The sequence below is a fragment of the Euwallacea similis genome, chromosome 27 (genome assembly GCF_039881205.1).
Source record: "Euwallacea similis isolate ESF13 chromosome 27, ESF131.1, whole genome shotgun sequence".
In the NCBI taxonomy this organism is placed as follows: Eukaryota; Metazoa; Arthropoda; class Insecta; order Coleoptera; family Curculionidae; genus Euwallacea; species Euwallacea similis.
Genome location: NC_089635.1, coordinates 2,094,601 through 2,116,951, shown reverse-complemented (window position 1 = coordinate 2,116,951; position 22,351 = coordinate 2,094,601). Strand labels below are relative to the sequence as shown.

Here is a 22,351-nt window from a genome sequence, read left to right as displayed (position 1 = left end):
GTATCAAATATTAATTTGCCGCAAAGTTCTCGAAAAATAACGTTTACGTCCACAGCTTTGTGGATGAAACCTCCAGACTTTCTGTAAAGATTTAGAGAAAAGTCGGTATCAAAATCGAAAATACAATAGAACTTTTCCAGGCTCGACTTCTCAAAGAACTGTAATTGGAAGATTAGCAGAACTTCTATGGTAATAAGTAATGGATTAGGACATATAGATTATTACATGCAATTGAAATATGAAAAGAGTTTTTTTAAAGCAAACGTTCCTCGTAATCTTTAAACACGGAAATATCTTTCAGTCGGCCAGAGCTAATTAAACAGAGACGATTCCTGAAAAGTCCGCATACTGGCCTATAAATTGCCAACCAAAGAAAATTAATTCCTCCGAGCCTGGAAAAAGCAGGCGGAGTATCCTATAAGCGGCCCGACTGCCGTTTGATCTATAACTCTTCCTTCTCCCTATCAAAACGAACTGAGGCGAAACATCCACTGGTTAAATTGAAAATTTCCCTGTACAGCAGCTGTTGACATTTTTCCCATCCTGAAAATGAATATGTAATTAAATTTAAATTAGATTGGATTTTTCGTTAATTTGGCTCTGCCGGGGCGAAAAGGTTTATGAATTTTAAAAGCATGATTTCCCGGTTTTCGTCCAGACAAAAGGAAGCGCATGCCGCAGATTTGTGCGCCGGATATTTGATAGGGCGCCCTCAAAAATTGAGATATTTAACCTCTTAAATCGCATCTCTCAGCCAAGATAATTCCAAATTGACTCCAAATTCTCGCACAGTTTGCTTTACTTATCCGCAAAAGTCACTCATATTTTTCCACAAAGTATTTGCCACATACTTTATCAGCCTTGGCTGATAAAATTGTTTATTTTTGATCAAGGTTTGACCCTAATATTTTATTAATCGTTTTCCCTGTTTTTCCTTTCCCCTTGAGCTGCGCAAATAGGCCTATATCCAATATACTTCAGAACTATTTATTATTTTAAATTAAAACCTGTGGTTTCAAAAACAGAAAGGTACCTACCTGCATAAACAGACAAAAATTGTACAAAAAAATTTGTTTAAAAAGACCGTATTGCTTGTGAAAATTTGAAGTTGAAAAAATTTATACAGGGTGTAACATATGATCATGGAGATATTTCAGAGGACGATAATCCTCTCCAAAATAATTTTAAAAAATGCTAATAGACCCATGGTCAAAAACATATCATTTTCGATATACAAAATGGCAAAGTTTTACATTTTTTCCTCATATTTTGCATTTTTCTCAAGTATGCCTTGAGTTATATTTTTGAAATTTCGTACAACTTATTTTCTTTAAAACCCTCTACAACAAAATGCAAAAATCGTCTGTAGTCATATACAGAGTGTTATGTTTCTTTGGATCATGCACTATTTTATGCTTTATATCTTTTTCTTTGGAATACCCTGTATGAATTCTGATACCAAATTTAAATTCCTTCTTTAATTCTTTAATTTTTTAGTCTCTTATAGTATTTCCGTATCTTTAACCGTTTTCGTAGAATTGGCAAAAATATTTATCAATGCAAATTAAAAATATAAAGGAGGTAAGGAAAAAAATAACCACGCGACTCAATTATCAATTATCTTAAGCAATTCGTAACATTTAATCAAATTTTTCAAAATAAAAATAAATCTAAACGAAAACAAAATTATAAAAACTGTTGAAAATGTGCCACCCTATGTATCAAAAATGGTGTATTTTTGCCCTTGGGTCTATTAGCAGTTTTTAATTACTTTGCAGAATACTATCGCTCCCTGAAATATCTCCATGATGATATATTGCACCCTGTATTGTTAGGATAAATAAAAACCTTAGTAGCAACTATTTAGAAAAACCAGATATCATAATTTCTAATGAATTGCAATTGATCAACACTAAACGCGTAAAATATTTGGGGATTCACTTTCACAAAAATCTAATCATAATTTCCCATATAACAAAGTAGCTATTAGAGTTGCTGACTTGTCAAGAAACCTATAATCAATCAAGTTTTAAATCAGAAAGCCGATTTTGCTAAGAGGAAACTACAAAAGAGTGACATCTATTAAGTTATATTTAGAGCACCAGTATAGATAAAGCCACTATATAGTAGTGGCACCAGAAAAAACTAATAGAGACTTTTAACTAGGGTGAAAAATACGTTAAACGGCAACGAGAAATTATAAGAAATGACGTGGTAGATGGAAAGCATATCAGGGATGAACAAAGGGCTGCATCCTATATACACTCACTTTCACATGAAATGCACCACCCAGTAATAATAATAATTAAGTCTTGTAATTTTGGTAAAATAATGCTTCATAATGGAGTATCAAATGATCAGACTTTCAGTAAAAAAGAAAGAATGCTAGTGGTTTTTTTGTCATCGACCTATTAGATTTTTTATTCAATTGTAAATAAATAAAATAATATTTACATTGAAATATCAGTTTATTTTGTTGTTGAACTGTGAACAAGACATCTCAAAATGCCCCCAGTGAGACAGCGTCGAAATTTTTCCCACGTTTCGGATTTTGATAGAGGGCAAATTATCGGCATGAAGGAGGGTGGACTTTCTTTTCATGAGATTGCCCGAAGAATGAATTGGAACCACACCATGATTGCGAGAATATGGTCTTCGTGGTCTGAAGAAAGGGTTCAGCGACATCGTCCAGCTGGATGTCCTCCCCGTAGCAGCAACGCACGTGAAGGTCGACTTCTTAGACGGATGGCCATTGGTGATTGATTTCAAACAACAATGTCTGTTGCAGTAGATTGGATGGGAGCTCTAAATCGTCGGGTGTCGATGGCAACAGTTTACAGAAGAATTTCGTCTTTTGGCCTGCATTCATACCACCCAAATCTACGACTATCACTAACCGCCCAACACCAAGCTTCCAGATTGACCTGGTGTCAAGAACGAATTGATTGGAATCATGAGTGGAACAATATCGTCTTCAGTGACGAGTCGCGATTTTTTTTATGGATCAATGATGGTCGTAGAAGAGTCAGACGATACCGAGGTGAAAGAAGAAATTTGCAATTTTCTGAAAGGCGCCACACAGCTTTAACACCTAGTGTTATGGTCTGGGGTGCGATATGTGTTGGCCGAAGATCTTCTCTTGTGTTCGTTCCAGGCACCCTAAACGCACGTCGCTACATTGGCAATGTTCTGAGGCCAGTATTAGTACCTTTCATGCAAACTTTACCAAATGGCATTTTCCAACAGAATAATGCAAAACCACATAGTGCGAACATTACTCGACGATATCTGGAAGAAGCACAATTGGAAATAGTGCCTTGGCCTGCACGGTCACCGGATATATCGTCCATCGAACATCTTTGGGATATAATGAGTCGCCGTCTTCGAAATTTACCGAGGCCTCCAAACAATGTGGATGACCTACGACATCATCTTGAGGTAGCATGGAATGAAATACCCCAGGAAGATATTGATCATTTGTTGTAAAGCATACCGCGAAGAGTACGTCCTTGCATTGCCGTACGAGGCGATGTCACTTATTATTAATTTTTTCATTATCAAATGTTGTATCTTTTAACTGAAAGTCTGATCATTTGATACTCTATTAAGCATTATTTTGCCAAAATTACAAGACTTAATTATTATTATTACTGGGTGGTGCATTTCATGTGAAAGTGAGTGTAAATATATATATATATATATATATATATATATATATATATATATATATATATATATATATATATATACAGCAGGGGTACGAAAATAAGTGGGGTATTATCAGGTATTCCGTAATACAAGCCATAACCATAGATTTGTTTCCAGTTTATGCATTTAGCTCAACCCTTATCAACATAAAAAAAAGACAAAACACTGATCTAAGTAATCGCTTTATTGAGAATACGACATGAAACAAGACATATCAAAAGAAATATTAAAATCTAGAATTACACACAAAATTAAGACTGATGACCATCAACTCTCTTTAGTCTGCAATAAATATTCAATAAATCTGATTGAAAGCTACAAGAGATAAATTGACGTTTTCAGAAAGTCATAGATCCCGCTAATGATGACAAATCTTGTACAAATTCAATAAACTATTAACTGGACTTATACATAAGATCTTCTGTGAAAATAAATATAATTATTGAGTATTGAAGGTGCTTTATTGTTAGAGACGCCACAAATTGAAGAAGCCTCATTAACACTTCTATACAAATATTTATCTATTTCACATACATCAGCAAGCAATACCATTTAGTTTCTTTTCCACTTGCGGCTAAACATGTCTAGCAATAATCCCTTCAAATCAATTTATAAACCTGCGTGTATATTTCTCCGTGACAGATCGCAAGGAGGCCTACTTACTGGTAACAACACTGTGAACAGATTATATTCTCCATAAGAAAATTGCAAAAACGAGCACCGGAAATTCTAGGTTTATGTGGAGACACAGAAAACGATAAACAACAAACCGGGTTTTAGTGCAGACGTTCAGCGTAAAAAACGTGAACTTCCTATTTACTTATAAGTTTTTCTTTAGATTGTAAGACTAAAACTGAGTTTTGTTACAAGGTAGTGAGGATGTTTCTTGTAGTTACTTTTACTATACATTTGTATATTATTAAAGGCGATTGCTTTATGAACATTATCAAAGAGTAGCTAGTTAGTTAGCACTCTCAACTACCTCCTACATCTTAAAGCTTATTTATTGTTTTATTATGATCTGCATTTTAAATCAATAGAAGAGCTTACACTTTTAAAGACAATACTGGAAGCAATGGGGCGCTTCAAAACTCATCAGTCGAATAAAAAATTGAATACTTATAACTACTAATTTAACAATATCTTCTTGGCTATTACAAATATTCAACAAACGACTACTGTCTGTCGTCATTATCGAATTTATTAACCTCCTCTTCCTTAGTATCCTCTTTGGGCTGAGGGAATAACAATAATTTATCCCAATCTATTGGGTGACCGAAAACCTCTTGCTCTAGCCACAATCTGTAATGTTTTGTAAAACTATCCGAGAGTTCAGGACTGCGGCCTAGGACGCTGGTTAGGTTATTATCTACGGGTTCAAACTCACTGTCCTACAGGAAAAAACAAAACAAATTATTTTATTTTATTGTTGAGTCATTATTGAAAATGAGTTCAAAGTATCTTTTTCAATTAGACAAATTGCCATTTGTGTCGGTCATAAAACACGAGAATTGAAAGGAGCAGATGTGTGACAGATAAATCGCATTATAAAATATTTAGACACATTAAAATCTTATACTTCTACTTACTTGAGCTTCAGTATATCGGCGATTATTGAATCTATCCACAGAAGCCCTCAAAGCACACTCCTCGGCCTGGAAATCCCATGGTCTGGCATCAAGATCTGTGAAAAAAAAATCCTAATAAGTCCCAGTTAAATTATAAAAATATATAAACACAATAGATAAGCAAAACTGGACAAACATACCATTCCCATACGCCCAATCATCGTTGAGTCTATGGCGCACCTTCTGGTAAATGGCACTAATAGTTTTCATGTTAGACTTACGCCATTGCCTGCCCAAATATTTAGTTTGCATTTTGAGTAATTTCAACACGTAGAGTTGTGTCATAGCGTGTCTGATTTTAAGGGTGCGTTTCAGGATTGGAGCCGATTTAAAAACCACCAACATCTACAATATGTAATAGCAGTTTTTAAAAAATTGTCAGAGAGAATTAATATCAGATATTTATCAGATTCTGAAGGAAAAAAAACTATATTTTTAGTTAAAACTAACCATGATCCTAGAGTGTTTCCACTTGGTTAACTTATTTAAAATCCTCAGAAGATTAATACAAGCAAACAAATTACGCCAAGAAAAGGGAGCTGCGTCTCCGATCTCAAGACTTTCCGCAGTCAATTCCGGTTGATCTCCCAAGATGCATGCCGGGAAATCCAGGATTGGGATTCTGTGAAAACAAATATATTTAAGGTACAGCTGGAATGTATAAAATTACGAAACTTACGCGTTTTTAGCTCCGATATAACCCATGATATTCTGGTTGAAAAATTTTAAAACGAGTGGGATGCAATTTGCGAACACTAAATGTTGAGACATGAATTCAAACTGGTAAATGTGGTTGAGCTTGAAATGCTTTAAGAGGAGTAACAAAATGGCTGAGACTGCTTTTACGATTATTTCTTTGTGTCGGTTGACATCGTTGCCGAGTTTCATTGACTGTAGGACAGTCATACTGCAAGAAAAATTTTTTTAACAGTTAGTAATTTATTTATAGTTATACATTCATTTGATATTAACGCATAGCAAAGTACAGAGAAGCAAAATAAGAATGGCTCTTGGCATAGAGATCTAACCAACATACTGTTTAACTTATAAAACAACAAAATTAAAACATGTGGGAAAGTTAAGAACTGAAAAATAGTACTAAATAAATGAGAATGACAGACAATGAAAAACATTAAACGTTTTGTCTAATATATTCTTACGGCATTTCTTCCGGTAAAACATCCGCCATAATATTAATGGAGTCAGTTTTAGCCTTAGACGTGGGAGCCGCTGCAAGTAATATCTTCAGCAAAGCGATCATGTACTGAGGTAAATTCGGCAACATTGCCTGATAGAGTATTTCAGTCGCATTATAGTCGATTTCCGGCTCTTCTGTAGAAACCGGATTCCTGGCAATTTCTTCTTCTTTTTTAACTTGGAGCTCTGCTATTGAGGTGTAGACATGCTGAGAGAAAAATGAATTCAAATGTTCTCACGTACCTAAACTATTTCTCTTACTTCATTTAAAATTCTTATTCCTTCGTGAATTGGCTGCGGTAGCCCGAATATAGTGGTTTGATCGTTCGACAAACTGTATCCGAGGAATTTCAATCTCGAAGTATCCAAAAAAGCATCAATGTCCTTCTGCCTAACCTTGGGTTTCCACGGGAGACCTCTCGGTATTGCTTCATGTTGAGGAGGCGGCGAAACTTGCATGTTATACATATTCAAAATGTGATTGTTAAACATCTGATTAGTTTCATTGGTGTCTGTAGGACGTCTTTCATCGTAGTCGACCATATCGGCCATGTCATCCCCATTTTCGTTAGCCATAGAGGTTTCCAATTCCATGCCTAAGGATTCCTGGTCATCTAGACTGCTTTGCTTCATCAAACTTCTGCGGAACGGACGAGTGCTTCGCTTCTGATTTTGAGCTTCTAATAAATCTGAGGCACTGGCAGGAGGTGAAGACGATCGCATTGTTTTCGCTATCTCCATGGTGTCTTCGTCCTGAGGTGGAAGGTTCGCTTTGCGTCTTTTTTCTGCTTTCATCTCCTAGAAAAAAAGTTATATAAAAAATAAGAATTTTATTGAAACTTAAAGGTTTTCCAACCTTTAATTTATTCATACCGCCCAGCGATACAAGTATTATTTTCCATAGAAGTAACAAAACTTTCTTCATGGGGAAGTGAGGTGCAGCTCCACTGCAAAATCTTGTGACCATGGTCAAAAGTTTAATTACCAAATGATCTTCTCCAGAACCGTATCCTAAAATTATATCAATACTAGAAAAATAAAACTAGAGGTAGAAGACCGATTTTTACCTATTTCGTAAATGAAGGAATTAATTTCAGATTGATACTCGCTGTCTTCATTCAATCTCTCAACCCGAAGTACTTCAACTATTATATACATTACTGATAGAATAACTCGTAAGTCCTGGGAATCAGCTAATGAGACTGCAATTTTCCGCATTGCAACATGCGCAGCAGTGCTGTTACTACGAATTCCGAAACATATAAACTTAATAAGACGGCAAAGTATTATCATAGAGAAAACAATTTACTCGATTTCGATGTTCAACAAATCCATAAATGAACTGAACGTCCCCAACTGAAATAGCATCAGTGTATTTAGCCGCGCCCAATGCTGCTGCTCAGTGTCTGATTGTACTTCAGCCCAACATCCTTGTGCAATATACAGTATGCACCTAGCACTCCTCATTCTCTCCCGTCTCCTGGTGCATTCCAGTTGATCCAATAGTTTCATTACTACCGATTTGCGCTTCTCTACCGATAGCCGTTGCCAACTAGGTGGGAGGTCGTACAGGGTCATTTGATCTTCAAACGCCTGATACAAACAACAATGAAATAAGTAAATAAATAAAATCTTAGGAAAATGGTGAAAATTACCCGGACATTGAGTTGATATTCGGGCTGTTCTGTGTAACTATATAGTTCTGCGATCTCATTCGCGTGGGAGTCGGCGTCATCATAGACGAAGTCCAAATCTGGAGAATCCGTTCCACCGCCCTATAAATTCGAAAAACACTTTAATACCTTTACTTGGGCAAAATTTTAACCTCCTTCTGGGAGGGAAAAAATAAAATGCTGCAAAAAAAGCAATTGTTGTATTGGGAATATCTCTCCCTGACTCATATTAGTTTATTATCAATTTGAATATTCTCTTTTATACAAGGCATGGCATCATTAAATAATTCTTCCATGGAGGAAAAGAAATGCAGGATTTCTTCACAGCAGCGGGGTGTAAAGTGATTGTGATAGCCATCTTTTCTTAACTTTGAAACTATAGCTCGTGAATCACCATTGTGTTTCTTTTTGCTTTCAGCAGGCTGCTTCTGTAAAGACTGCAAATGGCCAGAATTGAATGTAATGAAAAATAATTCTTTGTCAAGTTCATGATCTGTATTTTCTTTGATCTACAAGACCAACAATTGATAAGACATTGAAAAAAAAACTAAGATTATTCTTGGAATGTATAGAAATATTTAAAGATAAATTACTTTTAATTACCTTAACATATTCTAGGGAGACTTCAAGGATGCTCTGAAGCTTAAGAGAAATGGAGAGGCCTGCAGTTTCTCTTTTAACAGGGCTAATGATAAAAAGTTTTTTACCGCACGATCAATGTGGGTTATATTTTAAGCTATAATCTAGTGACGAGCCACTGGAGACAGATTTTTCTCTGAATCTTTTATGGAAATACCAACATTTGTGTGTTTGTATTGAAATTTCGAGAGAAAACTTACAAATAGAATTATCAAGACAAGACAACTTAGATCTGATGATTCATTGTCTTTCAGCCTTACTCCTTAATAATACTTGGTGGCCTTTAGTGGCAGTTGTTTTAACTTCTAGTGTCTTTATGTGGGAAACTTTCCTCAAGACTTTTTTCTCTTGCAATTTTGGGGCTAGATTTAAATTTAATAACTTTAAATTGTTCTGAAACACTTTCTAAAGGCATTGCAGGAATTTAAAGTTTTGATATCAGGACAGGATAAAGCTGGGAACCCATTTTCAAAATTTGCCTTTGTTTCTTTACTTCCACATACTTTGTATTGAAATCTACTGAATTCTAAAAATTTTCCTTACTTCATATATCTTTTTTTTATAGGATTTGGTGAACTTATACTTGACTTATTATGGAATTTTTCAACAAATGCAGTTTCAGATCCAGATTTCGCTATTGCCTTTGACAAATAGGTTCACAACAGCATGGATACAAACATTTCAAGCAAAATGGGATTTTTCAGGGTTCAAATGCACAATGGTGTTGACAGGCTAAAATATTCAAATGTTACATATTTTTACTGTAATTTAAGAGCTATATTCTGCTTTTAAGTAACTAACACAATTCACTTGAATATCGGATTTATTGAGATTGCTGGATACTGCTTTGATGATCTAAAAACTGCCTGGGATGAAACTTTTAATTTACCAGTATCTCATCTTTCAATCCACTATTCAAAAGCACTGCTGAAGGCATTGCACTATGTGAAGTACAAAAAAGACTGCCTAAGGATATCGTTACAGTAACATTTGTTTATTGTATTCAGGGATATTGTTCTTCAATGAGGTATGCACATTATTAAATGGGTTTTCTAAAACTGAAAATGAATTATCAAATTAATGATTGGTCTGTAAAAAATATAATGGAATATTGTTAATGTGCATGCTTGACAGTTTCATTGCTCAAACAAAACTTTAAATTATAAGGATATACTGGGTGTATTTTGTATTGACATTGATATTACCAACAATGTAAGATATCCTCATGATAATTTTTGGTCTTTGCATGTATTGGGGGATATTTTCATGGTATTTTCATGGTATTGTGATCTATTTTGTACAGGTGCTGCGATGAGCAGTTACCCTCTCAGTTTGAAGGGATGCATTTATAATCATATCAAGCAATTAAAGCAAAACAAAATAGAATCAACCATAACCATACTACTACTAAACAGTTAACCCAAAACTGAAACCAAAATCAGTGCAAAACATGTAACACTACATGCTATTATGTCCAGACACTACCTTATAATGGATGTTATATGTTAGGTGCACCATGAAGTTAATATTATGTGAAACACAACACCCACACCAATTAGTCGTTATAAGATTTTTCTAACACCAAAAACACAGTCAATCACTTTGAATTCAAACTAATCCACCACAAATGAATTTTTTTCTACTTCTCTGTGTTGCTCAGTCCCTTACATCGGAATCTTGACGCTGACGTCGGATTAATTCTCTCAGTAACGGTTTAACATCTTTCTTGCCATTGCCATTTGGATCCATTTCAATATTATAAGCATTATTTCACTAATTATTTTGAAAAATTTACTTTACTACATCAACTAATATTGTTATTTTTATGAATATCCGCCATATTTTTGTTTTCGGCCTATCTTGTCTCTTGCTATCGCCGTTTGTCATTTGTTTTAGGCATTTGAAGTTCTTTATCTGCTCTCGGCTCAAATTTGCTCCATGTGCGATTCATTTATTGCATGTATTAGATAAAGAAAGAAATAGGTGATAAAGCCCTGAAGAGTGTCACGTTTGGTTACGTCATGGGCGTCATTTTATTTTATTGACGAACAGGCCAATAGGCACCTCATAAGGACGCCTGCGTTCTGAAAAGAAACAGTCCTTTTTATGTATTTTTAGGAATTAGATGTTCTTAATTAAGTTATCAAATTAATAGAGATACAAAAGACGTATCCATTAATTAGAAACAATTCCAATTAAAGACTGACAATGCCTGTAAGAAGAGCCTTACACGCAGGAAGCTGGTACAATGACTCAGGTAATATCCCATGAATGAATTGGCCATCAGCTGTTCCTTTATTGTATTAGCTTTGTTTGAAACTGCAATGCCCTAGAAAATGTATTTTATTAATGATTTCTCAGGTGCTGAACTGTCGCGGCAACTGGAATATTGGCTCAATCAAGCTGATCTCTCCCATGGCCCTGCAAGGGCTATTATTGCCCCGTAAGTAATTTAACAGCCCATTTCTCATTTGTTTTGAAAAACTGCCTCACAAGTCTTAGTGACTTTAGGCAGACAATTATGTAAAATAGACCCATATGCAAATTATTTCTCATTTCGAACTATTCACTAGCTATTTAAGGCAGGTATATAGATTCATCTAATGCAAAGTTAGTGCAACATAAAAAAATCAAACCAATTCAAACAGTAGCTACATTTATATGTGTAATGTAAGTGATCCATAAGAAAGTTGTATAGCATTCAGAATATGTCATGCTGTATTAACTTCACATTGTATTGTATAAATCTATAAACCAAGCTTCAGTATCTGGCAGTACAGTAATAGTCTTAATTATATTATGTTGCTGGTATTATGACACCTCATATAGCTAGCTTTGCAGATAAAATATTTACTAGTCTAATCCCCTTTTCATAAAAATGTTTTTATCATCATTGACAAAACTGGCTTAATCCTGCAGCATAGTTTATTTTAATTTTGCATTGGCTTTGGAAAACCCAATTTTATATATCTTACAAAATTTGTTTTTAGACATAGATAATGTGAGCTATACTAGAATATTTTTACAAGCATTATTAGTATTACCTAAGTGATAATCAATCTTAAATGCATTACTAAAGTGTATGTAAATGTATGATAAATAGTAAATTAACAAATATGTTGTTGAAGAAGTGTGTCACCTAAACTTTTAGTCATGCGGGGTATCAATATTGTGGAGCATGTGGAGGTCATGCTTATAGACAAATCAGCCCTGTAGTGGTACGTAGAATCTTCGTGCTGGGTCCTTCTCACCATGTGCGCTTGTCAGGTTGTGCCTTGTCTAGTGCACAGAAATACAAGACTCCCCTATATGATTTACACATAGATGTGACAGGTTAGTAAGTAGCTATACTATAACATTTTTGGGTTTAAAAGCATAGGGAATTCAATGCTTGGATTTTATTTGCTTACCCAAATAAACTGTATTGTTACAGTGAATCATGAATTAGAAAAGACTGGCCAATTTGAGTGGATGGATTTAGATACTGACGAGAATGAGCATAGCATAGAAATGCATTTACCATATATAGCTAAAGTCATGGAAAAGTAAGCCTAATTGATCTCTTACTAGTTGCAGAAGTTGTTTCATTATTGATTTTAGCTTTAAAAATCAATTTACCATCATCCCAATACTGGTAGGATCTCTCAGTCCAGAAAGGGAAGCCTATTATGGCAGGATTTTGGCGCCGTATCTAGCCGATCCAAAAAATCTATTTGTAATATCATCCGACTTTTGCCACTGGGGCCACCGTTTTAGGTATACTTATTATGATAGAACTTATGGCAGCATTTATCAGTCCATCGAAGGTTTAGACCGCGTGGTATGTAAATTAGTCACATTTAAAATTTATAATCCACAATTTAATCATCATCTGTAAAAACTTTCGCCTTATTACAATATTTTCATACTAACTTTCTTTAAAATATATTCAATTCGGTTTTAGGGAATGAACATTATTGAGAATTTAAATCCGACTGAATTTACAAATTACTTGAAAAAGTATGGAAATACTATTTGTGGTAGGCATCCTATAGGCATTTTGCTTCAGGTAAGTTTTAATTAAAATGCACTAACCTAAACTATCTTAAGCTTTTACTTTCAGGCTATTCAAGAACTTCTCAGGAACGATAGCACCCAAAACGCAAGTTTGAAGTTCTTAAAATATGCTCAGTCCAGTCAGTGTCGTAACATGAATGATTCATCCGTAAGCTATGCTTCGGCTGCCTTGATAATTGAATAGTATCAGAGGGGCCTTAAATCATATTATTTTAATAGATTATTTTATGAACTTAATTCAGGCATATTATGATAGTTGATTAACTTTTCAGTTATGAAGTGGATCTTCAAGAAAATTTATTTTCGAAATTAATAAATGATTTCTATATGTATAGAAATAATGATTTTTGGGAGGAAATGTCGTTATTTTCTTATTAAGGGCATAATAGGCGTTCCTCTAGGGTTCATTTTTCAGGGATGTACTGAAATCGTAGAACTAATTATAGAGCGCAAGTGCAATTGCCTTTGTAATTCAAGCGTTATTTGGTTAGCGGCCATATATTTTGCACTTTTTACGCTTTTGATTTGATACTGTACTTTTATTTTTCAGAGGATTGTTTATACTTTATACTATAGAGTGGCTGAATAAGTTCAGTATAAGGGCAAAATATAATTTCTGATAGATTTCAGATTTGATAATAAACAAATCGGAAAGAAGGCCTATGGACTGAGGTAGCCTTAATTTCTCAGCTTGTTATGTTTCCAACTTAACAACGTAAAAAGGCGCAAATACGAAAGCACATACTGAATAAAATATTAACAATTAGAACTTCATTAAAGTCATGGGGTATTTCTTTATGTTAAAATTTTGCATTGCAATATTTTACACACATAAATGTATCATGCAGGCCGATTATTATTTCGTTGACCTGATTTTTTAATAAAAAGAACTTCGGCTGGTGATTTTCAAACCTTTGGTACCTATACAAACAAAGACTGTAGGTACTATATTCTATGTATATATTGAACAGTTTTGCTATGTAAATCCTGCAAGTCTTATAATAAGCTTATCTGTGACTAAACGTTAAATCTGGAAAGTAATAGTGTATATGAGAGGGTTATATATTAATATTGTATTCGTGCATAAGCGATAGTGGTTTTCAAATAAGTGTGCACCATCTTTGAAAAAATCGAATCAATAATGCCTGTATTACAAATTTCCAAACACATGCGCAGTCTTCATTAGCTGATCGTTTCGGGAAAGCATTGCAAAAGAGTTTGGGCATGTTCGAATTTCCTTTCAACTTTCTTAAGACGATCCGCTGATTGAAACTACCCACGAGTTTGGTAATTTTTTCTTGCATTTAAACTTGCATATTTCACGTTAATAAGAGCTTTAAATTTTAATTTGTTAAGAGAGGCTGAAGTCACTAGACAACTTCAGAGAGACAAAACATAATTTTTTTCTTGCTATTCTCACTAAATTATCTGGAAACAGACCACATGCTAACAAGTATATACTTGTTACTGTGACAAAATAATAAAGGGTTAGTAATTAATTCGTCTATTAATATAGATTATACGCACGATGAAATTGCAATAAGGATTACTTCTTTCAGCCGTTCTGATTGCAAGAAAATGACACATTTTTTAAATGTATATTTGAACCCATTCAATCCAGTTTTTTCCTCATAGAAGATAATTTTTCATTGGCAATTTTTACTCATCCTGATCATAAAGATTAAAATGGGTGCACACTTTACCGCAATTTCATACATATATTTTGATTATTCACACATTTTAGTCATGTAACCTTTTAAGATCTCGTTTATGAGCTACCATATATACAAATATACAAAATTTGGCTTTTTTCTACTAATTTAAGAGTTAGAAGTTAAGTTTGAGTTGTTCGTAATTACTATAATTATTGTGTAATTTTGATCGTAAATATTATGAGGAAGTAAGAATTAAGACTTACAATGATGAGAAAATAATTTCTAAATACCTTTTGATAATAAACACATTTGCAATTTATAACTTTGCTTAATAAAAAAAATTCTAAAAATCATAAAGCATACTGAACATGGAATAGACATATTACTTGGGACTTATATTAGAACAAAGGCAATACTAGAAAATGTCACACTTTGAATATCAGTTTGTTTTCTGACTTCAAGTGCCTTTGGGGAGGTGGATGTTTTTCTTAATCCCACTCTAGAGAAATGCCCCAACTCCTTTTACTCTCTGGCTGATCCTAGAAATTTCCCTAAGCAAACCCAAACCTTTAATCATTATATGGTTAAACACGTACAGTAAAATCGTGCCTCGAGTTGTTATTAGCCAAAACAGATTCTGCGATTAGAATTTGCTGCTTTTCACTTAAAGATATTTTTGTAATTTGAGAAATAAATGTAAAATTCTGGACTTTATGGCGACTGCATATGTGTCGAATACAGTTAAATGCCGGATTAAATCAATAATCAACAATAACTCACAAACTAAGATTTGCTGGACATATCCCAGACAATAATAATAAAATAGATATATGTATTTAATGGTTAGTTTTATGTTATTTAGTATTAATTTATTTTAGTATCATATAATGATAAGTTCTCATGAGAAAACCCCTAAACTCATAAGAAGTGGTAACAACATCCTGCACTCATAACCTCACTTCTTCTTTATTTAATTTTAGGCGTAAGGTACGTTTCTTTGAATATTTTCAATGTTTTTAATAATTTTTAAATGATTATTGAACTTATTTACACATTATTCTGTATCAGCATTATTCTCCTTATAAGGTTTTATCGTGTCAAGCACCAGTTCACTACCAGTGTGGCGTTTTCCAATAAACATTATATTGTAGTAAACAAACAACCTGATTTGAAAATTAATAGCAACCAGAAATATGAGGTAAATAAACTCTAAAATCTTTATTATTACTTCTTTCTTTGTAAATAGAAACTTTAGCATACATATTTTTAATAATTTTGGTATAATTATTTATTCCCTTATCTAGTAATATTGTACTGCCCCAGAATTTGCATAGTTATAACTAAGGGATAAGAATTTTTTGTACTCATTAATGATTTACTGTGCAATTCTTATGCATTACGTTATATTTTATGTGTTCTGTAAACCCACTATTAGACATAGCACAGCGCAAGTATAGTTTTGAGAGCAATTGCTGTTAACTCTACCACTACTCAATTACCCCCAATCAGCCATAATTTTAATTTCTTTCCTTATTTTAAGCCTACCTTACAAACCTATTTGCGACAGACGTTTCCGAATTTAGCTAACAAGAACCTGTATCATGAATTTTATTTTCCACATCGACTTGACTTTGCAACTAGTGGCCTTTTGTGTATCCCTAAAACTAAAGAGGCTTGCAAGGCTGTATCAAGTGCTTTTTCTGGCAGAACTACTAGGAAGTACTATTTGGCTCTAGTGAGAGGCTGGTTATCAAAAGATTTAGTTGACATTAATATTCCAATTGGTATGTGGTGCTATGTTGTGATGTATTTAAACTTCACTCTGAATGATTGCTTACTAGGAGAAGATGGTCGTGAACCCCATATTCAGAAAATGTGCGCCCAGCAAGAAGCTCTGTATTGCCGAAATTCCCGAGTAGCTCAAACAATCATCACAATCCTAGAAGAAGGGGTTTTTAATAATTTTCCCACCACTAAAATATTGTGCCGTCCCATTAGTGGGAGAAGACATCAAATAAGGGTTCACTGTTCATCTATTGGACATACAATAGTAGGCGATTATACATACAGTAATAGGAAAGACGTAACCCCTGCTCGAATGTATTTGCATTCATTAAGGTAAGATTAATTGCAGAAAAATTCCTCTGAGGCCTTAAAGTGATTTTTAGACTGCATTTACCTAATAAAATGGGCGATATTGACGTTGCCACGAAAGATCCATTTGTTGAAATTAAAGACTGGAGAGTTTTTAGAATAATTAAATCAATAGATTTAGCGTATAGTAATCTTGATGATTATATCAAAGCATCGAGTTCTGCTTAAAGGTTCATAGACTTTATTAGAAATTAAAAATGCCTTCATCCTTATTAAAATTATTTATTTGATCACAGGTAAAATTACAAAAATTGATTGGATTATTATTCAAAATAAGTGATTACATTTTTTATTAGAGAAATTAGGTACTTTTTGATATTGTAGCCAAGTATTTTGATACTAAAATCAACTTAAGAAATGGAACAGGTAAATTATAACAAAGTTGTGCAATGTCCTGTATCTGCAGGATAGATGTGTTTCAAAAGATAACAGGATTGATAAAAGTATTACAGATATTTTCACTGTAAGAGAAGAAAGATATTTGAGCTATTGTTACATATTGCATGTCACTTAACTCAACCAGAAGTGTCTATGGTAACTTTTTTACCTTCCAAATTGTCTCAAATCTCTGGCCACTTTTTCTCAAAACTATTGTAGATCTACGTTTTTACCCTGTATTATATGTAGAGAATTAAATTACTAGGTTACATATTATTTATTGCCAAATAGTAATTTGATACTGTCATTAATATTCAAAGCGTAAGGTAAATAGTGCTCAAAAGAAAACCCTACAGAAGCAAGCATGAAAACTAATGTGCAAATATCTTATCTCCTAAGAAACGTCAGTCATTTTTTATATAGGTCTCCGTTTTCAAATTCAATTTGATTGTACCTTTCATCGTTATTACAATCTTTGTAATGATTACTGTTGTGGTACTGATTGGTTTTGCTGCCATCCCTGGGGATCACTGGAAAGCAACACCATAGAATGAATGCCACAAACGCCACTATAGTACCGACTAGTAGGATTATATCCTCGAATGTCTAGAAATATTTCCCATCATTATTCCTATAAAATAAGTAAGGAATACTTACCGCCTCATTTCCCCAAAACACATTGATAAACACCCATCCTAACTCCTCTATTGGTCGCAGAATTTCGTATATAGCGGGGTGCAATGGCGAATCTTCATTCATAGTGCTCCTAATTCGTGTAGAAATCCTTTTACATTTTCTTATTTAAACTATTTTTAACCTCATATTTTTAAGCCCCTTTATCTGCGGTAACAGGTGACGACTGAGTCATCATAGGGTAAAAATCGCTTGAACTATTGATTTGGAGAAATGGGTTGGAAAATATGGATAACCCTGCACCATCTATCAGCGCTCAGGTCGCTTACATTATGGATTTGTTGCGAAAGCATTGATTAGTGCTGCTATGTGATATGAGTCGATTGAAAGGGTTGTTTAAGAATCGAAGCAAAGAGGGAATTAGGTGTAGAGCTAGAAGGATTAAATGAGTATTATGAATCTTTTTTATGTTAATTTAAATCGTCGTTATTGGTTGACGGTAAGGCGTTGGTTCGCATGTGAAATTATGTTATGTGAGACATTTGAAAATGTAGTGTTCATTTGAAAATAAGAGCATTTTCTTGCTCAATTGTTTCTATCGTGATTATACTACAAATCTTTCCGTTTTCAGATTGCTGCAAAAATAGATTATAAAATTTCTTGATCCATTTCGTCTTAAACCACTATAAAAACGATTCTGTAAATATGAATGTTTTACCTACAAAGCCTAATTAACTGAATGGCGGTTATGCTTATTGTGTAATCTACTATGTCTCGGTATCTGTTGGTGAATAACTTATTACGAGCTCCAATTACAAGAGACAAAATGTTAGCGTATACGTAACGAACCTTGTGTGACAAGCCTAAAATCCACTAATAGCAACACACCACTTAATATCCCGGATATATTCCCAGGCATAAATAGAGCCAATTTCGGAGTGTAATAGACTTGAAATAGCCATTTTCCCGAAAATTAACAATTACGTCATTCATGTTGATATTAGCAAACCACGAGGCATTATAACTCGTGTTCCGTTAGTTCGTCGAAAATGGCAGAATTTGAAATTAATTCGGTTGCATCACCTCAGGAGAGACAAACACCCCTGCCCTCCTTCAGAATATATAGGCCCTTCGTCATTGTCTAGAGAGAAAACTCACTTCTCAACGCTTCGGCCTGTAATTGCTAGTGCGAACGTGGAAACCCTTGACGTTTCATGCCCTTCTGGCTGCTGCCTAATTAGAGACAGTCCACTTGTCATTTCCTGTACGCTCAAAGGGTTGCTTCCTGAATATTTTCTAAACAAATTGTTTCTGAGTGCCGTCATTCCCTTCAAAGCAAAAACACGTGTAGACCGTGCCTCCGGGACTTTCTCGTGCTGTATAAGGAAATTTATCATGGTGATTTATTCAGCCGATTCTGAGAAATGACCAGTGCAATAAGGAAATCGATACATAAGACATCTGCTGGACATTATACAGATGAGGCTAATCCATTATACCAGCTTTAAGGGGTTCAGATGCGGTAATCGCAGGGAACAGAATCTGGGCTAATGAATTTCAATGAGGACCGTTTTCAGAAGTAAAAAGTTCAATCAGAGCGCCTGAAGTGAATGTTTAGGCGAAAGCTTTCAGTTTCTTTGAGAGCCCAAGACCCTGCGTGAATCACTTTAAATTAGAAAAGAGACCTTTCTTTTTTTATGTTAAGTATATTAAGTGGAGAGATTCGTTTATTTTCTTTTCGCAGTTCGAGCCTCTGCTTCCGGCTTAAGGTCAGGGCACAATGCCGATTTTTCTGGAAGAATAATGTAGCACTCTTGGCGGTTTTAATTTTGAAATTACGGAAGCGATTGTGGATATCTCGACAGTTTTTCGACCCTTAATCTTCACATAAGGTCGAAGTGGGATTCAAAATCAGTCGACTTAAGCCAAAAACGACGCGTCAAAAAAATTTGAAATTTTACTGTACATTTCTAAAGTTTTCAATTTTCAAGGCCCCAGGAGCTCAATTCAGGTGTCCAGGTGTATGTAATCCAATCAGTCAGTTATATTCTTTACAGTTAACTTTTAATAATGGTCATTATGTCACTATGCGCGTCGTTGTGCGGGCACGCTAAACTCATGTTGATTCAGATTAACGACTATCATGTTGGAATGTTTTACTTCAAATTACGATACTCACCAATGTTTAATTTTTTGTTCTTACATATAGAACATTTAAAGACACACCATTTACCCTTAAGTGACCATCCTTCAATCTCAACTGAAGACATTCGCAGATAACTCTATCTCTAAAATAGAACTGCTTAGAGCACATCATTCGCGTGATTTATTGCTCGAAACTGAAAACAGGCGTTTGAGCTCGGCGTTAATGATAGTACTTAAGGAAAAATAAATGGGAAGGGAAAATACGACTGAAATGATCAAGACGACGGGGTTTTTTCAGTCCACTCGAAATTAATATATCACCCGTGTTTTGCCCCGATTGACAGGATCTGTGGGAAGAGGGGTTGCTGAATAGATCTACGTGCAAAATACTGTAGAAAGTGAGGACATTGCGGCGTTAAAAACTACAAATTTATGTTGTGTTCGTTAGCTACCTACGATAAGTTTCCAATTATAATTAATTTCTTTAAACGACCCACTGTTCTGGAACCCTTATCTCTTATGCAGCATCTTCTTGCTTTTGTAGAATCATTTGTCTTAATTCACGTGCCCTGAAAAGGGGTTGGAATAAAGCACCTCGTTTTACGAAATGCGGGACACGGCTAAGCTAGTGGCTTTTACAAGGATTTGCATTACTTACTATCACTGAAGATTAATATCACACTTCTAGAAGCTATGTGGTTATATTTTTTTAGATAATTGCCATTTTATTTGATAACCCATGTATGTATATAAACTAGGAGTAGCACCCTTCCTTGTAAGATTATGATAAAAAGCAAGTATCTCAGATATTTTTAGTTGATAGATTGGCTGTGAGAGGCTTTCAGACAAGGCTTTATATGGGGTGCTATATTACGAGATTTTCTTCTCTATCAATATACGTAGAGGCTTTTACCGTGCTGGAACGAATATTGCATACTTATATTAGTGAAAACATATATAGGCGGGGTATACTTCAAGTTTTCTTTTCTGATAGTACGTAAACAAGCAAAATGCGTTTATGTTTACTTATTGTGAACGTTATTCATGTAATACCGATTGATAGCTGAGTTTGCGATATATATGCAGTATGTAGACATGCATATTGCATGTTTTTCTTTAATGGTACTGGAGTCACTTTTAGATTTTCTTGAGGGGATAAAAGTCTTGCTTTTGCACGGGTATATTTGGTGTGAACTGACAACACTCCTTAAGAAAGAAAAATACCATATGTTTCCAGTGAATTATTGGCTAATTACGTTAGTGTGTGGGAGCGGTAAAAATGGTGGAGAAACGTATCCTGAAATCACGGAGAGACGAGTGGACGAGGTGATACCTTTCGCCAGCCACCTACTCATTACTGATTAAATTAATCAAAAAATGTTAAGTACAAACATTGTTGTATAAAACTTGATTGAAGTTCTGGAAGATGACTAAGAAATGAAATACGGCATGACATGCATATTTCTCAAGTGAACAGCCCCAAATATACATGTACCATACTTAGATTCTGCTTAAAATTTTAACTCCTCTGAATTTTATGTCATTTGAGATTAAAAAAACAGAAAGGGATTTTTTAAATTCCTTCAACTTGTCCCCTTCAAAGTAGTAATAATTACGCTTTTCCTCTTGCATTTCCCACAGCTAATTTTAATAGGCAAACCCTTTGTGTGTTTGCTGAAACAGAAAAAGGCAATTTGCGTTACATCACATGAATCTGCTCAAGATAATAGAATTATGTATAAACCTACGAACAAACATCAACAAACTTTCTTAATGTAGCCTATTATTTCTTTAGTGAGCAACTCATCTGCTGATGACAAGGTAAAACTTTATTTAATTTAGAACATGTGCGTATTTTTCTGACAATTTAAGCGGCTTTAAAACATATCGTTTGCATGTTCACTAAATGAAATAGAAACCCCCTCAATAAAGGGCTGTGGCAAGGTGCAGGGAATTAGAGCAGTTCTTTGATATATGACCGTAAAATTAAGCGTCTACTATTTAGCAGTAACATTCATAGCCTTAGAAACAAGTAATGATCATCAAATCGTATTTACATCATCCGCTGTTTCAATGGGAAGAAACATGGAAATATACCCTCGTTACCCTAAAGAGATTTACAAAAGCTTTTCTCCAAATCCAGGTACATGATTTGAGAACTGGAAAGTAAATAAATGTAATGATAATGCTATAAAGCAGGAAAGACACTCGACGACGTCGTAAATGTGCCATTATATTGGAAACAAGTCGATAGGTACACCTTATATCTTCCATTTTTATATTTCTTGCCTGTCAATTGTAAAACCGTTTTCTTGATGTATGAAACTTGATTGGTGTGTAAAACCCATTGATGGAATCGTTCATCTCGTCTTTTCCGCTCCCTTTTTTCTTAAATACTGCCAAACAAATTTTGGACGAGAGTAACTATGTTTAAGAGCCCTGAAAAAATGTATATTATTTAAATTAGGAAAGTTCTTTGAAGTTC

General features: G+C 34.4%; 3 protein-coding genes across 4 annotated transcripts; 2 read left to right on the top strand and 1 right to left on the bottom strand.

The window, feature by feature from the left end:
• Window positions 1–3,874: 3,874 nt before the first annotated feature.
• On the bottom strand, window positions 3,875–10,702 carry Strip (striatin interacting protein). 2 transcript variants are annotated; one of them, XM_066402990.1, is made up of 12 exons: window positions 10,514–10,702; window positions 8,189–8,308; window positions 7,843–8,126; window positions 7,601–7,776; window positions 7,390–7,544; window positions 6,795–7,331; window positions 6,497–6,741; window positions 6,016–6,243; window positions 5,787–5,958; window positions 5,477–5,681; window positions 5,298–5,392; window positions 3,875–5,099 (listed from the first exon to the last, which is right to left on the bottom strand). In XM_066402990.1, exons 1-12 carry the CDS (start codon window positions 10,592–10,594, stop codon window positions 4,884–4,886), a joined length of 2,514 nt encoding a protein of 837 aa, XP_066259087.1. In that variant the 5' UTR covers window positions 10,595–10,702; the 3' UTR covers window positions 3,875–4,883. The 2 variants fall into 2 exon arrangements, with proteins under 2 accessions (XP_066259087.1, XP_066259088.1); XM_066402991.1 differs by lacking the exon at window positions 10,514–10,702 and adding an exon at window positions 10,331–10,507.
• A 195-nt stretch (window positions 10,703–10,897) lies between these two features.
• LOC136417257 (protein MEMO1) lies at window positions 10,898–14,878 on the top strand. Its single transcript, XM_066402860.1, has 7 exons — window positions 10,898–11,102; window positions 11,207–11,288; window positions 11,997–12,178; window positions 12,279–12,390; window positions 12,446–12,665; window positions 12,789–12,893; window positions 12,948–14,878. The coding sequence occupies exons 1-7, from the start codon at window positions 11,054–11,056 to the stop codon at window positions 13,083–13,085; spliced, it is 888 nt and encodes a 295-aa protein (XP_066258957.1). The 5' UTR covers window positions 10,898–11,053; the 3' UTR covers window positions 13,086–14,878.
• Window positions 14,879–15,550: 672 nt separating this feature from the next.
• On the top strand, window positions 15,551–17,662 carry LOC136417285 (RNA pseudouridylate synthase domain-containing protein 1-like). Its single transcript, XM_066402911.1, has 4 exons — window positions 15,551–15,754; window positions 16,097–16,340; window positions 16,398–16,674; window positions 16,725–17,662. The coding sequence occupies exons 1-4, from the start codon at window positions 15,587–15,589 to the stop codon at window positions 16,876–16,878; spliced, it is 843 nt and encodes a 280-aa protein (XP_066259008.1). The 5' UTR covers window positions 15,551–15,586; the 3' UTR covers window positions 16,879–17,662.
• The last annotated feature ends 4,689 nt before the right edge of the window (window positions 17,663–22,351 follow it).

Bases quoted from the DNA above. Each gene is read 5' to 3' on its own strand.
- LOC136417257 (XM_066402860.1), top strand. From the start codon at position 11,054: ATGCCTGTAAGAAGAGCCTTACACGCAGGAAGCTGGTACAATGACTCA. The intron at 11,289-11,996 runs GTAAGTAATTTA...CTAAACTTTTAG, and splicing joins GCAAGGGCTATTATTGCCCC to TCATGCGGGGTATCAATATT. The intron at 12,666-12,788 runs GTATGTAAATTA...ATTCGGTTTTAG, and splicing joins TCGAAGGTTTAGACCGCGTG to GGAATGAACATTATTGAGAA.
- Strip (XM_066402990.1), bottom strand. From the start codon at position 10,594: ATGGATCCAAATGGCAATGGCAAGAAAGATGTTAAACCGTTACTGAGA. The intron at 6,742-6,794 runs GTAAGAGAAATA...TTTTTCTCTCAG, and splicing joins GAATAAGAATTTTAAATGAA to CATGTCTACACCTCAATAGC. The intron at 5,959-6,015 runs GTAAGTTTCGTA...TTGTTTTCACAG, and splicing joins TATATCGGAGCTAAAAACGC to AATCCCAATCCTGGATTTCC.
- LOC136417285 (XM_066402911.1), top strand. From the start codon at position 15,587: ATGATTATTGAACTTATTTACACATTATTCTGTATCAGCATTATTCTC. The intron at 15,755-16,096 runs GTAAATAAACTC...CCTTATTTTAAG, and splicing joins ATAGCAACCAGAAATATGAG to CCTACCTTACAAACCTATTT. The intron at 16,675-16,724 runs GTAAGATTAATT...AGTGATTTTTAG, and splicing joins ATGTATTTGCATTCATTAAG to ACTGCATTTACCTAATAAAA.